Consider the following 15,776-nt stretch of genomic DNA (forward strand, 5'->3'; position numbering starts at 1 on the left):
TACCCTGTAACCATCAGTTACTAAACCCCTTAAAAGATTGTTGAATCCATATGGCGACGGACAAATAACAATGTACAAGTGAGATTTCACAACATTATAAACTATTATGGCTTCAATAAAAAAAATTGTTTTCTGTTCATCTTGTTTATAAGAGCAGTTCCTGCTCATTATCGAAAATGTGAAAAACACGAAAGAGTTTTAGACAATCGTGCAAAGAGTTGTCTGCATGAGGACGTTCTTTGCAGCGGTGCTCGTGATCGCATAGTAACTGGTGTGCTTGGTGTCTATATAAAGACGGGAATTGTCTTACGTCTCACGGTCCTGCGTGGATCAGTTACCTAAGGGGTGCTCATTAGCACATTTTGAATTTAATAGAATTGAAGTATAAAACGCACAGAATCTGAACAGCAAAGAGGCCTCCAGAAGTCTCTGCGCATGGCAGTGAGAGTGTCTGCTCTGGGTCCTCCCTGTGGCCCCCAAAACACGACTAATCTTGGGTACTTGATTCTTGCAGCTAGAACCCGCGTTGGACAGGTGCAAGCGACTGATGGAGACCTCCCCTCGCGCAGCGTCGTGTACTCTATCTCCTCCGGAGGGGCCAGCAGACAGTACCCAAACGTGTTTTGGATTAATCCCCAAACGGGAGAACTCCAGCTGGTGACGAAAGTGGACCACGAAACAATCCCCATCTATATTCTCAGAATCCAGGCCACCAATGGCGAGGACACGAGCTCAGTCACCGTGAGTGGGGCTGTCTGGGGCGTTCACATGAGCCTGATCGACGGGCTGACTTAGGGTCTCTCTGGTACCCTCCAGCTGTGGCCGTAGCAACAAGGGATCTTAACAGGGCACATCCTGCAGATGTGACAGGAAATGACCGGTGGTGTCCAGGACAGCACAATGGGCCACACATTGTGGTGCCCAGGAAAAAAAGATTGACATCTGTAGGCCCAACTTTGTGGGTGGCTGCGAGGAGGTTGAGACTGAGACTGAGGGCCAGAGGTGGAATATTGCCACTGTGGGGGACACGCTTCCTCCTGCCGCCCTGTCCATCTCCCTTGGCATCTGCGGTGGGCTGACGGCGAGATACACCCTGCCAGAAGTGGGGCATGGTTTCCCAGCTCTGCATTGCCCCCGTAAGAGCCATTTTGCCATGTTCCTAGCCCACCTCCATCACCTGGGATGGGGTGGATCTTGAAACGACAGGGCTACGGCTTCTCGCCCTTTGATTCTGAGAATCTGGTTAAATGCACATCTGACTCAGCAGGTCTGAGTCGGGCCCGAGAACCTGCGTTTCAACCTGTGCTCACGCAGCTGGTCCACAGCCACGCTTTGAGTAGCAAGGTTTGAACAGGTCTGTGCCGTCAGTGGTTAGAATAATCTGAGGGCAATATGATGGCCACAAAGACAGAACTACGTCTTGGTCTTTCCCATTAGGAAAGTGACAAAGCATAAGGCAAAAGGACTCAGCTGGCGGCAGGCAGCCCTGTGTGATAGAGACAATGTTCAGAGTCAGCAAACGAAGTTCATTTCTCAACTGTGATCCCAATTTTCCAAGCGGGTCAGAGCAATGCCCACCTTTGTGTCCCAATTTCTCTCTCCCTTAAATGGAGAGTCACCTGATAACCCAACACTTGAATAGTCCCGTCCCTCTGATGACTGACTTTGAATTAATGGGACGATGTTTTTAATGAAGTGGACGCTCGGCGTTGCTAGCTGAGGAAAAGACGTGCAGAGCTGGAGATCACTGTAGTGTTTGTTAGGCTGGGTTTTTCAGAAAAACGAATGGACTCCACTTTGGGAGCTAACTAGAGTGGACATTTCAATTTATTCCTGGGCTCAGAAATAGCTGAAATGCCCAAATTTCAAAGGTGGAATGAATACAACTCAAATTCATAAGCTTTTAAAAAGGGTGACGACCACACAGGTCCCTTTCAGGGCTGCTGTTCTATGATTTGGTGCTGGCAGGCGTCCTTGTCCGTGTTCCAATTCTCCAGGCATAAAAGACATGACGAAAGAGAAGAAGCTGCCCCCGCTTGTGGCAGGTTAGCGCTGCCAGCTTTGTACAGTGCTGACGGCCCAGGTTGCTGATGAAATCCTGGCGTAGCCGGGTCGTCTCCCATCCCAGTGGTTCTCAACTGTGGCTGCATATCAGGATCAGCTGGGAGCATAAGAAAAACGTGTGGGCCCCACCCTCCAGAGAGTCCAATTCATTAGGTCTGCAGTGGGCCCGAGAAAGTAGAGGCAAAGTAGGGAACCATTGCTCTATGTTCCAAAGTTAAAGATGGAACTTCTCATTCACAAGGACAGCAAGCAAGGAAGTACAGGGGGTCACCATAAATCTGTAATCATTACTGGAGAAACAACTCAGCAGCATCTGGGGACGAGCCCATGCATCAAGGTGCAGGTGTTTGGGGGTGCATGAACACATACGCATGTGATACACACCCACACACACACACACAGTGCAGAAGTTGATAGCATAGGACTTGGAGTGGGATAGACCTGAGCTGAAATCCCAGCTGTGCCACTCATGGGCTGAACAGCCTTAGGTCAATTACCTAATGTCTCCAGGCCTCAGCTTCCCCATCTGTGAAGTGGGAGCATTCATGTTCTCTGTCTCAGGTGAGCTTAAATGAGCCCATCCACAGGAAGCGCACAGCCCAGCGCCTGGTGCTCAGTGGGGGCTCGGTGAGTTTCAGCTTGTAACGCTGGCCTCCTTCTCGCTGCCCTAGGTTACTGTGAACATCCTTGAAGAAAATGATGAAAAGCCAATTTGTACCCCAAACTCTTATTTCCTGGCCGTCCCAGTGGATCTGAAAGTTGGCACAAATATTCAGAATTTCAAGCTGATGTGTACTGACCTCGATTCCAGTCCCTGGTCTTTTCGATATTCCATTGGCGCAGGTGTGGACTGGGTGTCGACGGTGCTGGCCCGGTTCTTGGTGCGGCTGTTAGGGAGGACGGGGTGGGTCTGTGCTGGGGGCGCAGTGTCTGGGTGGGGGTACCTTGCAAGAGGAGAGCCCGGATGGGGAGTCTAACAGTCCTTGTCTCCCAGTCCTCTTGTCTTCCCTTCTCCTCACCCACCCCCTCCCAGACTCCATACAAGGCCACCCAAAGGCCCAGGGAAGGGTGAGTCCCATTGACGGTGACTCCCCCAAAACTCCCAGACTGTCATATAATTCATGAATCATGTTAGTGTAGTTAAAAAATTATTTTTAGTCCAACAGCTCAACCACCTCTTTTCCTGAAAGCTTGTAGTGGGGGCGGGGACTCCCGGGCCTTTCTCTGGATAATAATAGATTAAATAGATTAAGTGCATTTTGAACTGTGTCCTCAGGAATTCTCTTCTGCTCCATTCATTTTCTCTCTCTAAAAATATACCATTGTGGGAAACAAAAAAAAAAAAAGAGCACCCTCGATGGAAATTAGACCAAAATAGCTCCTCTAATGAAGTGCTGAGGCCAGAGATCTAAACCCAAGCAAGCAGAGCAATTCCACGCGGAAGGGTGAAAATCCATCTTGGCCGCCTGCTGGGCCCTGGCAGAGCAGGAACTCGAACGGTAGGAAGCCAGCCTCTCGAGCCGCCGTGGCACAAACCCCAGGGGCAGAGAGGGCCTCGAGACTGCAGTTGCGAAGATGGAAATAATCCATACCGAGAACCCTCAGGCCTCTGTGAAGCGCATCGCTGCTAAGGGAGGACAAATTGCACCATCTCCTGCTCCATTTCCTGGTTTCAGTCGGTAATGAGTCTGGAGCCACTGGAGGAAGGAGCCAGGGCCGCTAGGGTGGGCAGCCTCTCTGCCCTGGGCTCCCTAAGCTCTGAGTCTTGAGGCCAACAGACTTGGGGGGAGAATGGGGAATGGGTTCGAGGGGATCTGGGACTGTGCTCCCTGCAAAGCCAGGAGGCACCCTCCTTTTTGGGGGACCCAGGCGTGTCTGTTATCAGTGCTGTTGCAGGCTCGGTGAGCTGAGAAGTCGAAAGAAAGATTTCTTGGACTCTCAAGGTCTGGCAGTAGTGCTCTTTTATTCAAAGAATTGTATGGAATAGCATGGGGACAGGACCCATAGGCAGGAAGAGCTGCAGCATGGGGACAGGACCCATGGGCAGTAAGAGCTGCAGGCATGGGGACAGGACCCGTGGGCAGTAAGAGCTGCAGGCATGGGGACAGGACCCGTGGGCAGTAAGAGCTGCAGGCATGGGGACAGGACCCGTGGGCAGTAAGAGCTGCTGCAATGTGTTGAGGGTTAGGGCTAAATTCATGAGGCATGGGTACGTGACTTATTTTTACTAGACAAAGAAAAGATGATGTAAAAAGTCATTAAATGGTTTCAGTGCAGATGGGGTCTGGTTATTGTGTGGTCGTATAACTTTAGATATGTGTTGGGTCATATAGATCGTCATGTAGGCCAGGATGCCCTGGGCTTCTCTCCCTGGGGCAGCCTTGATCCACGTCAGTCTGACCAGCCAGCTTCCACGAAAGGCATGGAATGAACTTGGCCTATAGCTAGGGACGTGGCCTGCTCTATCCTCTTGCTGCCCACTCATTGGTCTGAGTGTGAGTTTCATGTTGTTACCAAATAAATGCCGGGTGATGAGGATTGGCTAGAGAGGCTGCACCCGGATTATTAATTCTCTCTGCCAGATGCTCAGCAAGATGGCGGCCATTCTCCTGGGACCCGTGTGCTGTTGTCCTTTTCTACTCTCACCCTCATTGCAGCCATGCTGGTTGTGAGCAAGAGTTTCTTTGTACTAATGAAATCTCTGGCTCAGTTAAGGCCGATAGCGTAGCCCTGGTGCATAAGACAGTCTATTCCTGCGGCCTGGACGTTTGCAGAAAAGGCTGAATGCAGTTTTCTCCTAAACCTTTATTTCTCACCCTCTTTTCTTCCTTTGCCCAAAATCCTCATGTCAAATCACATTTAGGCAACATCAACAGTCATTTCACGTTCTCTCCCAACGCTGGCTCCAATGTTACACGCCTGCTCCTCGCGACCCGCTTTGACTACGCTGGTGGGCTTGATAAGATCTGGGACTACAAACTGCTGGTGTACATAACTGATGACAACTTGCTGTCCGGCAGGAGGACAGCTGAAGCTCTTGTTGAAACAGGCACTGTGACACTGAGTATTAGTGTCGTTCCTCACCCAACCACGACTGTCACCACGACTCTCAAGGTAAGGGCTTTGGGACATGGCCTCCCCACTTACATCCCTTGTGATGAACATCGATGCAGCCCTTTGACCCAGGAGAAATGTGGGATGGACTGAAAAGAGCTGAGGTATTAGGATGGTGCCAGGAATGGCAACCATGGGCTGGATTGGAGTCACTGGGTGGTAGGTAAAGATCTCGGGGAGACCTTGCACTTGTAGAACCATTAACTTCCTCTTCTGGTAAATAAGGGTGGGCACTGACGTAGGGACTTGTGATAGACCAGGGAGTGACCACCTATGGTGCCCGTGGCACAGGAGCCAATTTTCATGGGCGTGTGGCCAGTTGCTACCTTCCCAACCTCTTCTCTGCTTGCTCTTAAGAGCCATTGAGAGTCAATGTCCATGAAAGCAGGGAGATGCCAGGTGTGCTTCTCCAGTTCTTTTGAAGAGTCACCATGTGCCAATCTTCACCCTACTCCCCATCTCTACCCCGCCAAAATTCATTCATTCAATCTACAGACATTGATTTATACCTATATTATGTCAATCACTTTGGTGAACAAGCCCAAAATGATCTCTGCTTTCACGGAACTTATAGGATAGGTCAGTAGTTCTCAAAGGGTGGTCCCCAGAGCAGCAGCGTCAGCATCACCTGGAGATTGGATAGAAGTGCAGACTCTCAGGCCCACTCCAGAATCTTAAAGTTATACCTCCACCACCCGTGACCATCACCACGACCTCCACGGAAAGATGCTGGAACGCCAGCTGCATCCCCAGCCCTACTAGAGCAGAAACTCTGGGTGTGGGGCCCAGCCATCTGTGTTTTTAATAAGGCGTCCAGGGGATTCTGATGTGTGCTGAAGTTTGAGAGCCACTTACCTGGAAGGGGAGACAGATTGCAAACAAGTATGCTTGTTAATAAACTAGCTACGGATGTCTTCAACGGTAGGGCAAGAATAAGCAGGTGCCGTAATAGAATGTGTGGCCAAGGAAGGGAGAGTCTGGAATCTGACAACAGGGTTATCTCCCCCTGCTCTATGGAGGAATGGCTTATATTTGTGCTGACTCTTTTGTTCGCTTCCCTCCTGCTCCTGGTGAAAGCTGTGCCTTTGGTTGGCAGCCCCGAACTTGCAGTACGCCAGAGGAAGAGTTATCAGAAGCTTAGAAAGCTACCTATGGAAGGTGGTCAGACTCTGCTTCTCAGACTCTTATGAAGAGCTGGTTAATGTTCATCTCCCGTGCACTTGAGTCAATGTTACACCAGGGAGTGGAGGCATAAGGCGACCTCGAAGGCTTTCCATGGTGGTAGAAGCCAGTAGGCTCCCCTGAGTGAGGAACTGCCACCTTTCTGGGCCTTACAACATGACCCAGTTGTGACATCTCCAGTGCTGGAATCTCCATTACTTGTTTGCTATCTGTCTCCCGCTCTAGGAAGAGATGCTGAACTTGAGACTTCACTGTTATCAGCCCACTCATCCGGCAGTGCGGCTTGTAGTGTGTGAACACAGAAAAGCCTACGAAGTGTCACAAAAACAACTTCCACGGCTCCTGCCTTCCCAGTGAGAGACAACGGCTATACTAGTCCCTGGGTTGTGCCGTGATCTGGCAGGGAAAAAAGCTCGTGGAATTTTTAGCTTTGGGAAAAGGGAAGAAAGAGGATGAAGTTAGGCCTAGAGTTGTTCAGCTCCCTGAATTTTCTGGGTTCGAATCTGATAGATGGTTCGAAAGACTATAAATAAGGTGATGGGTTGTGGTAGCAAGAACTATGAGCACAGGACGTCCAATTTACAGAGCAAGAACAAAGAGCGGAATAAACATCAACACGAGGGAGTAATGATGTCAGAATTGCCTCCACCACTCTCCCCTCACCCTCTCCTCTTTGTCCTTCAAGCCCAGGGTCATCTACCAGATCCTGAGGAAAAACGTTTATTCTCCATCGGCGTGGTATGTGCCTTTTGTCATCACTTTGGGCTCCATATTGTTTCTGGGCCTCCTGGTGTCCCTGATCGTCCTGTTGGCCAAAGCCATTTACAGACACTGTCCCTGCAAGACCGGCAAGCACCAGGAGCCTCTGTAAGTTATCAGTGGGCCGGGCCCTTTCCACCACTTCCTTTAGGTCACTGTTTCCAGTGATGTCAGGAGAAGGGAAGAGAAAGAATCAGGATTTCTCTACAGGGTGGAGGGTGAAGGAAGTGAAAGGAAATACGGGGGAAGGAACCCTGGTAGCCTCTTCATCATCTGCTGGGCTAGGAAACTTCTCCTGTGGTTTTCGCAGGCACCTGCCCTGTCCTTGGTGCCCTCTCAGTGAAATTGAGGCTTCAACCCTTTGGTGACCTTGCCCTGGATACAATCTTCGGAAAAAAGCCTGGTGTGAGGAGGGAGAGAATGTGCCGTGCTCTTTTTGTAGAATATTTAAAGGATGGAATGGAATTAGAGGAAGCCCGAAAAACTGATAAGGGAATTAAGCTTTTGGCTCCAGCGACTCAACTGGGCTTTTGTGCGACTAAATCATCATTGTTCTTCCGCGTGTGGATGGATCTCTCACTCTCGAGGGCTATAAACACGGGGCTGTTTCCGCTCCCTCCTGTTCTCGCCTGCTCACTACTCAGCCTCTTATGGCGACACTCTGCTGAGTGTCTCTTACTGGCTAAGGTGAGGTACAGAGTGAGGAGAAGAGAGCTCTAGATTCTTACGAACTTCCTCCATTGCCGGTTTCTTGGGTCTCAGTGGCTCTCACACTGAGAGCGTCATGGTTCTGAGCCTGGGCTTCGGAGTAAGACAAGGCCTGGGTTCCAATCTTGGCTCTACCATTTTCTAGGTCTGTGGCTTTGTGCGAATAATAACGTCTGTGAATCTCGATTTCCTGAGCCCAAAACTAAACAATTAAATGAGCAAATGCAAAGAAAGCACTTAGCACTGTTCCTGATGTACAGAACAGGCTTAATACACTATTTTTTAAAATCTTGCTGCATTATGTTTCATGGCTGAGTCCCAGTGAGCTCAGAATTCTAGATTCCAAGTTTAGCTCCGTCCCAAGCATCTTGGGATGTTAGAATGTCAGTTTTGGAGTTTCTCATTGGCAAAAAGAAGGGATGATAAGACTCCTGTGCCTTTTAAAGGTATCCTGAAGATTAGTACTGTCTCATAATTTAAAATGTAGGGATGAAAGACTCTGTATAAAAGCATGAGGCTTTAGCAGAAAGATGCGCGTTGCCTTTTGCCATATTTATTGGGGAAGTTCGTTGCTATTGGCAACCTTGACTTCAAGGTAAGAAATCCTTGAGCATCTGCTGAAATTAAAAAAGGCATTTGTGTTTGGACTACTTGCAAATTGATTTGAAAAAAAAATTGGCTCCAAAAGAGTGGCGCTTAAGCTTGTAAGGATGGTGGTACACCGTAAGGGGATTTCAGCAAAAGTTCTTAAAGGAAGTAATCCAACAGACATTGCAACTCACATTCAATTTGTAGTTAAATGATAAATACGCACCTTGAACTTGGTTGCCTTACCTTATGTTCTAAATATTTATTGTTTTCAACATGGCTGACTTAAAGAAGAAAAACAACCTAGTGATTCAGACTCAGGCCTGGGCTCTCTGGAAATTAGTTATATCATGTGGCAGCCAACATTTGCCCAATAGCAAAGCAGAATAAAATCAGAGTCACAGAATTATAGAGTCAGAGGTTATCGTGGGAGTGGTCTTAGAATCCAAGTCCGGCTCTTCCTGTTCCAGGAAACCAGGGTTTAACTGCCAGCCCTCCAACCTTCGGCTGTGAGCCACACATTCTGCTCAGCTGGCTGCTGGCGAGAAAAATGGGCAAGGGAGGATCACCAGCCGATCCGTCTGATTGGGGTGGTCATGCCCTCACCAGGTGTTGTCAGAGGAAATATATTCCCTGAAGTTCTAGAAAGCAAGTTTTCAAACTTATCCGACTCCCAGAACCTGCTTAGTCCTAAACCAGTAGTGGGAGCTGCCCCTCTGTTGGGAGCAGGGGTGGGAGCACAGCCTTCACTTTAGTTAGTCCCCATCCCTGGTCCCCCTTTCAATCAACCCCTGAGTCCCGAGGAACCCAGTTGCCCAAAGGGCCCCATGCTGTTGTGTGTACGGTGCAGAATACTCTCAGATTAACTCTGGTCCATCCCTTTCTCCCCGAACAGGGTGAAGAAAGGAGGTATGTATGGTGCTTGCTCCCTTTGTTGCTGTTGTCCTTTACTTGCTCTGTTGTACTATATAAAACAGTTCCAGCTCAGCAAAGAGTCAGGGTGCAATCCTGTCTTGGTGGGTTTTCAGCCGCATCATCTGTGGATGGAATGAGACAGAGGTCAGACATTACCTCCGAAAGGGAAGGGCCGGGTGCTGGTGCCTTCGGCCCATTGGCTCTCTTGTTTTGGTCCTGTCTGTTCCTGACCCAGAGTCACCTCCGTCAGCTCAGCTTAAACACCTGGAGGTCTGCTCTGCACCAAGTGGGACACGAACGAGGAATTCTCTGGTGTGACCCCTCCTGAGGACAGCGAAGGCTCTGTATTGAACAGATGCCTCTCTTTAAAGAACAAATGACACTTCATTCTCAGGTTGTAATGGATTTGATCATTATCACAAATTGCTTAGGTCAGGCTAGCTGGAAAGGGGGCGGGGTGCAGTCAGATGCGTGGGGAGGGCCGAATGCCTTCAGAGAGTTGGTGAGTTGAGCCAGGGCCAGCCAAACCACTCCAAGCCCAAGGGATGTCACCAACTGGTGAACGTTATTGCCTCCAGGAGAATCCAGGCTGTGGGGAGAGACAGGACAAAGAACTGGAGAGTGTGTTTTCAAAAGATGATAGCTGTAACCACTCGGATCCATAGGCGTGTGTGTCTGTCATGCACAAGGCATGACATTTCTAAGCAGGGTTAGAAATTTGATTACAATGGTTATTGATCATATCGAATGAGATGGGTTCAATAAGTAAGGGTTTCGCAAACTACCTCCCACCTTAGGTACTTTTTTAAAGGGCACAGGAATGGATGCAAAGCATCCCCATTGCAATGAACACACGTATCCATCCAATCTTTCTTTCTTACCCAGAAAGCCATTTAAAGGCTAATTCCTAGGTCCGGTGGTAACAATAAGCTGGAAAAAGTAAAAGAATTTTTAAAAATTTTGTCTTATATGTGTATGTGTATGTGCACGCATATTCTTCTGAGAAGATGGAAAGCTGTCAACAAACATGTCTGCAGGCAGAAAATTCTTTGCTGTGTCTGCAGTACTGATTTCAAAGCCTGTTTAAGAGAAATCTCATTGTGTGGATAGCATTTTAAGGTCAATTTAGTGTCCAAGAAGCTTAACTTCTGCCTGCTCTATTCCCTGCAGAAATGAAGACTCCGGAGAGAAAAGTGGTGGCAGTGAGTACGGTTGGCCCCGGGGCACCTGACTTGGGGGTGGGTGGCCAAAGGCTCCCATCCCCTCCCAGGCAGACCTTGCCACCGCCTCATGGGGGTAGTTATCATTCGGGGAGAGGCTGGTCTTTGGCCACTGGAACAGATTGCTCTGTGACGAACTCCTGATAGAATTTGTTCCCCCCGCTGAACACGTCTGCTGATGTATTAGCAGAAGAACAGGATTCCATAAATATTAAATAGTGATGTTTATTATCTACACCAACTCTCTTGGAGAGTGAGTTGGGGGAGAGAAGCTTAAAGACCAGAACTGGTGCTATAGGCTTCAAGGGTATTTATTTTTTCTTTGCTCTTCCACAACCTTGCAGAAAAGTGATAGAGAGAGAACGCTGCTTGGGTCCAGGGTTGGCGCTGCCCGCTTGGCCACGTGACCTTGCAGACTCCCTCAGGCTCTTAAGCTTTAGGATTCTCATCTGTGGAATAGGAGTGAGAACACCTGCCCGAGATAACAGATGGGGAAATGTTTTGAACACTGTTGAGTCACCCAAATGCCAAGTGTTACAGGATGCTGGAGAGTTACCGCCCCATCTTGCCTCCTTGATTTTCTTTTACTGAACCTGACCCGCCTGATCCATCACTGGGAATCGATGGAACTTGAAAGTGACCCCTGCAGCTCTCCCCCACCCCCTAATGATAAGACTTTGTTATGCCCCAAGACCCTAAATTTGGGGAAGAGTATGCACAACGAGGAGGACAAGCCAGTGCACTGGAATGCTTGCTTTGGGCCCTCACCTGAGTGTTTCCACGTATCCGTCTACCTGATAATGGGAGGCAGAGGCCTCTCTTGTCTCCCCAGGTCTCATTGTCTAAGGCAAGTACCTTTGGTGATGCCACTCGGAGACTGCCTTAGAAATAGGTAATATCAAATTAATCGCTTAAATGAGTAAACCCCCAAGACCACAAACAGTGTGGCTGCTGAGCTGATCAGGGGGATGAAGCCCGTATAGTCTGCATTTCCTCTCTTTTCAGAGCTGGGGAGCTGCGGGCAAGGTGATGGCTTATGTGATGAAACTGGGGGTGAGAAGCGCCACTACACTCCAAACACTGTCCCCATCAGCTGCTAAAGAATGGCACCATGGGAGGGCACCATGGGAGGGAAGGAGGTGTTTCCATGGGGACAGAGGTCAGGTCCTGGAGGGTGGTGCAGAGCACACATCAGGGGAAGACAAAGATATGGAGCCCAGGCCAACATTGCATTGGCCTACGTGAGGGGACACAGCCAGAGCCCAGGATTGGGAGCCCGCCCGTGGTGCTCGTCTGTGCCTGCCTTGCATATCTGTCTGGCAGAGTCCACAATGTAGATCTTAGCCGGCATTGTGTGGTGTTTCTGCACTTCCTTCTGTGCAGCTTAAGTGTCATTTACTCAGGATGCTTTCCTACCCGCAAGGTCTGGATTAAACATCCTCTTCTCTCTCCCTCCTGTGCCCCCATGGCATCCTATATTCTCCACGGTAGCCCTTAGCACTGTTTTGTAGCGCCTGTTTGTCAGTGGCTCCCATTCAATTGCAAGCTTTGTGTGGGTAGGAACCGTGCCTGCCTGGTTCACGCTGTGTCCCCAGCATCTAGCACGGCCTGTTAAATAAATGTCGAGAAAGCCCTGGGTAAGGAATGTGAGCTGTGAGGATGAGTGGCCTTGCCTGGGGGGAGGAGTGTAGGGTTGTGCTTGAAGCTGTCTCTTTCTTCTCCTTAGGAAACAATCCAGATGAACACTGTCTTTGATGGAGAAGCCATAGACCCGGGTAATTAGGTGGCAGTGCCACCCACAAGGGTGTTTTCCATATTCCAGGCTGGTGGAGTCATGGGGCATCTTATCCAATTTCCTGCTCTTGATTCAGTCTGTCAATCCATTTGGTTATGTTGCCCCTCAGTGCTGGCCCTTGTAGGCACAAGGTCGTGGGTGAGGCCTCAGAGGGTTTCCACCTAAAGGCTTCCACTCAGGGACCACACCTGTGTCTAGATTCCATCCTGAAATCATGAACCAATTCAGGGAATTGGTGGCATTCAAGAACCCACATTTTTTCCCTGCTCATTGGGACTCAACCTCCCCCCTCCTTTCTGAATGCTTCTAGTACCATCCTATTGGTGGTGAGAGAGATGGAGGCATGGCGAGCTCGGCTTCTTTTTTTCGTAGATCAGGGCCAAGAATTTCTTCTTGGTCGGCAAGAGGAACATAAGGCAAAGCTGGCCTCCAGGGCTCTCATCACCCCCACGAAATCAGCTCCAAATTTAGCTCCTTTACATGCATCCCTCCGCTTACAAAGGCTCAATTATAGACGTGAATAAAAGGAAGGAAACCAGAGTCAGGAGGCAAGCGTGTTGGCTCCCTGCCACCCTCCATTGCAGTCCTCCTCTGAAGGAGGATGGCTCCTCTCCAGGAGAGGCTGCTGCTGCCGGGATTAAATTTCCCTCTATTATTAGGGACTTGTTACCATAATGTGCCCACATTAGCATAAGTGCCGGTGGGATCCTCTGCCGAGAGGCCACTCATGTGGCATGGAAATGGCAGGAGCTGGGGGCTCATCTTGAAACTCGATCTTCTGGGGAAAAAGCCAGGGAGGACCCGGGCTGTTATCCTGCGTTTGTGTGTCTGAGAGAAGAAAAAGGAAGAAATGAGCCAACTGGACTAATGTGAAGGAGCACGTCCATTAGCATCCACCAGCTCCACACGATAAAAATGGTTTCCTTGCATCATCTCAACTGGGGCCAGATTTGAGTGTCTGTGTCTACAAATCTCTGTGAACCTAACATCAAGAAAAATCAGTCTTTTCGTCCTTCCTTGGTGAATTCCTTTTTATATCAGGGATTCAGGGGTCTTTTAAAGCAAACACATCAGAATGTAATGGGGACGCTATCAGAAATTGAACCTAGTTGATCCGAGGCTCGCCTGGTGTTCAAGATTTATGTGGCCTTCTAATCTTGCCTCTGAGATGGCCTTGAGACTCTCCTAAATCTTTCCCTCCAGGGAGGTACGATAATTGCCACCTGTGTGCTGGAGCCCTGGAGCTCTATGGCTCGTGGAAAGGGCAGGCCAGTGAAGATTTTGCTAGTCACAAGCCTGTTTTCTATCTCAATTATTCACACCTTCTAGCGAGCTTCATCTTGCCTCTGGGGTGAGAATGGAGTAGGGTGAAGATGGGGGATGAGAGAATCATTTGAATTCCTTCATTTACCTGCTGGTTGTATATTTTTCCCCCTAGTTACCGGGGCAATATATGAATTCAACTCAAAAACTGGAGCCAGAAGGTGGAAAGATCCTTTAACCCAACTGCCAAAACGGAAGGAGTCCAGACGCCTGGGAGCTGCTTGGAGTGGAGCCACCTCTGGGAAAGAGACCGGGCCACTGAGGGGCACCAACAAGAAAGGAGATGGGCTGAGTGGCCAAGCGCAGGCTGAAGAGGCAGGCCTGGGTTCTAGAGACCAGGATGGCAAGCTGAGCACCCCCAAGAACAGAAACCCAGCCCCCATGAGCAGGGCTTTCCCCAAGCCACACCCAGAAAAGTAAACGGTGTCTGGTTGACAGGCCCACAGCGCAGCACTGCGAGGGGCCTTGACTGTCCAGCCTCACCCTAAATTCTCTGAGGGCGGGGGGGTATGCCATAGTGGTGAAAATGTGGGCAGAAAGGACTCAGAGATTCGGGGCCCCAAATGGGGCGTCAAAAACAAACAGAAAGGGGTTTGACCCCATAGTTGCCTTTTTCTCTCAGTTCTCTGTGCTTCTGATCAGCTGACTGTTAACTTCTGGGTGCCCGATTGTAGTGTTTCAACTTCACATTGACTGCTGGAAGCTCCGTGCAGTTCACCCCAGGACTTCTTGACATAAATACTGAGGACTCCTCTCCCACCTGGTTCCTTCTTATTTTCCTGCCCTTATTTTAGTATCAACCAGATTCTGTCACTTATAAATACAGTTCGACACCAGGCACCTTTGTGAGTCACCCCAAGTCTTCTCCAAAAGAAGAGCAGTAAAAAAAATCTGCGTAATTAGTGAGTTGTTCATTTGGAAAGAAGAAAACACAATAGATACCTTTCATTCTTTTTTATTGAGGTATAACTGACATTCCACAAAGTGCACCGATCTAAGGAATTCGGCTTGATAATACATCATTGCCTCCCAGAGGCAACCACTAGTCTGATCTTTCTCATCACAGATTAGTTTTGCCTGTTTTGCATTTCAAATAAATGGCATCACACAGAATGTGCTCTTTCGTGTCTGGCCTCTTTTGCTCAGCGCCACGTCTGTGAGATCCATCTTGCTGTCCTGTAGATCAGCATCCAGTTCTCTTCACTGTTGTGTCATATCCCATCATAGGAATACACCACAATTTATTTATCTGTTCTACACTTGGGTGGCTGCCTCAAGTTTTTTGCTATTATATGTTACGACACTATAAACTTCCTTGGCCGTGTCTCTTGGTAAGTGTAAACACTCGTTTCTTCTGAACATATTCCTAGGAGTGGAATTGCTAGAGCCATTGCTGGAATCTGCTGAGAATTCCAAAGGTGACAGCTCCAATTTACACTTCCACCAGCAATGATTGACAGTTCCGATTGCTCTACATCCTTGGCAACACTTGGTATTGTCGGTCCTTTTAATTTTAGCCATCCTGGTTAAAATTTCTTTTGAAATGAAATCACTCTTTCTCAAAGCTAAAATGATAGCAACATTCCAACCTCCCAGCCCTGCTCCTGCCCTACCTCCTGTGATTGGAGGGGATCACAGGACTCAGAGCGGAGACGCAATGGGAATCTCTATCCAACCCTACAACTGGGACTTCCCCCTGTGGGTGTGAGCAATGAACTGAAAATACATGGTACTGTGACAGACTAGGAAATGGAACTTTCCAGTGTGTGCCTACTGGAGGCTGAGCAAGTCTCGCTTTAGCTCGATGTCCTGCCCCCCAGCTGCTGAGGTCCTAGTCCAATAACCACAGGGAAGGGTCTCCTAGAGCAGAAGCCCCTTCCCAGTTGGGGAGCCAGATGAGCACTCCCCAGGCCCACCATGGCCCGGGGAAGCCAGGAGAGATCCATCCCCAAATGCAGAACTTCAGAGAGCACGGCTGCCCTTTACCGTGTGCCTGCCCACCAGCGTGACTTCTCGAGAAAAAGAAACACTTAAAAAAATGCCCTGTCCGGGCCCAGATCGGGCGTGATTTATTAATAAGGGTTGGTTGCCTGGGAACTCCCTTGAAT

The 15,776-nt window shown here is 49.1% G+C and overlaps 1 protein-coding gene across 4 annotated transcripts in view; it reads left to right on the forward strand.

The window, feature by feature from the left end:
- The window catches only part of CDHR3 (cadherin related family member 3), a 135,780-nt gene extending 120,999 nt beyond the window's left edge, over positions 1-14,781 (forward strand). For 3 of the 4 annotated variants that reach the window (XM_070265431.1, XM_070265430.1, XM_023638872.2), the window contains 5 exons: positions 515-741; positions 2,736-2,907; positions 4,928-5,178; positions 7,046-7,227; positions 9,311-9,613. In XM_070265431.1, the coding sequence (XP_070121532.1) occupies positions 515-741; positions 2,736-2,907; positions 4,928-5,178; positions 7,046-7,227; positions 9,311-9,467 (989 nt within the window). In that variant the 3' untranslated portion in view covers positions 9,468-9,613. Of the gene's footprint in view, positions 1-514; positions 742-2,735; positions 2,908-4,927; positions 5,179-7,045; positions 7,228-9,310; positions 9,614-10,500; positions 10,533-12,276; positions 12,326-13,783 lie in introns of those variants that run through there. The other variant, XM_001491867.5, reaches the window with a different exon arrangement.
- The last annotated feature ends 995 nt before the right edge of the window (positions 14,782-15,776 follow it).

This window comes from Equus caballus, chromosome 4 (genome assembly GCF_041296265.1).
Source record: "Equus caballus isolate H_3958 breed thoroughbred chromosome 4, TB-T2T, whole genome shotgun sequence".
In the NCBI taxonomy this organism is placed as follows: Eukaryota; Metazoa; Chordata; class Mammalia; order Perissodactyla; family Equidae; genus Equus; species Equus caballus.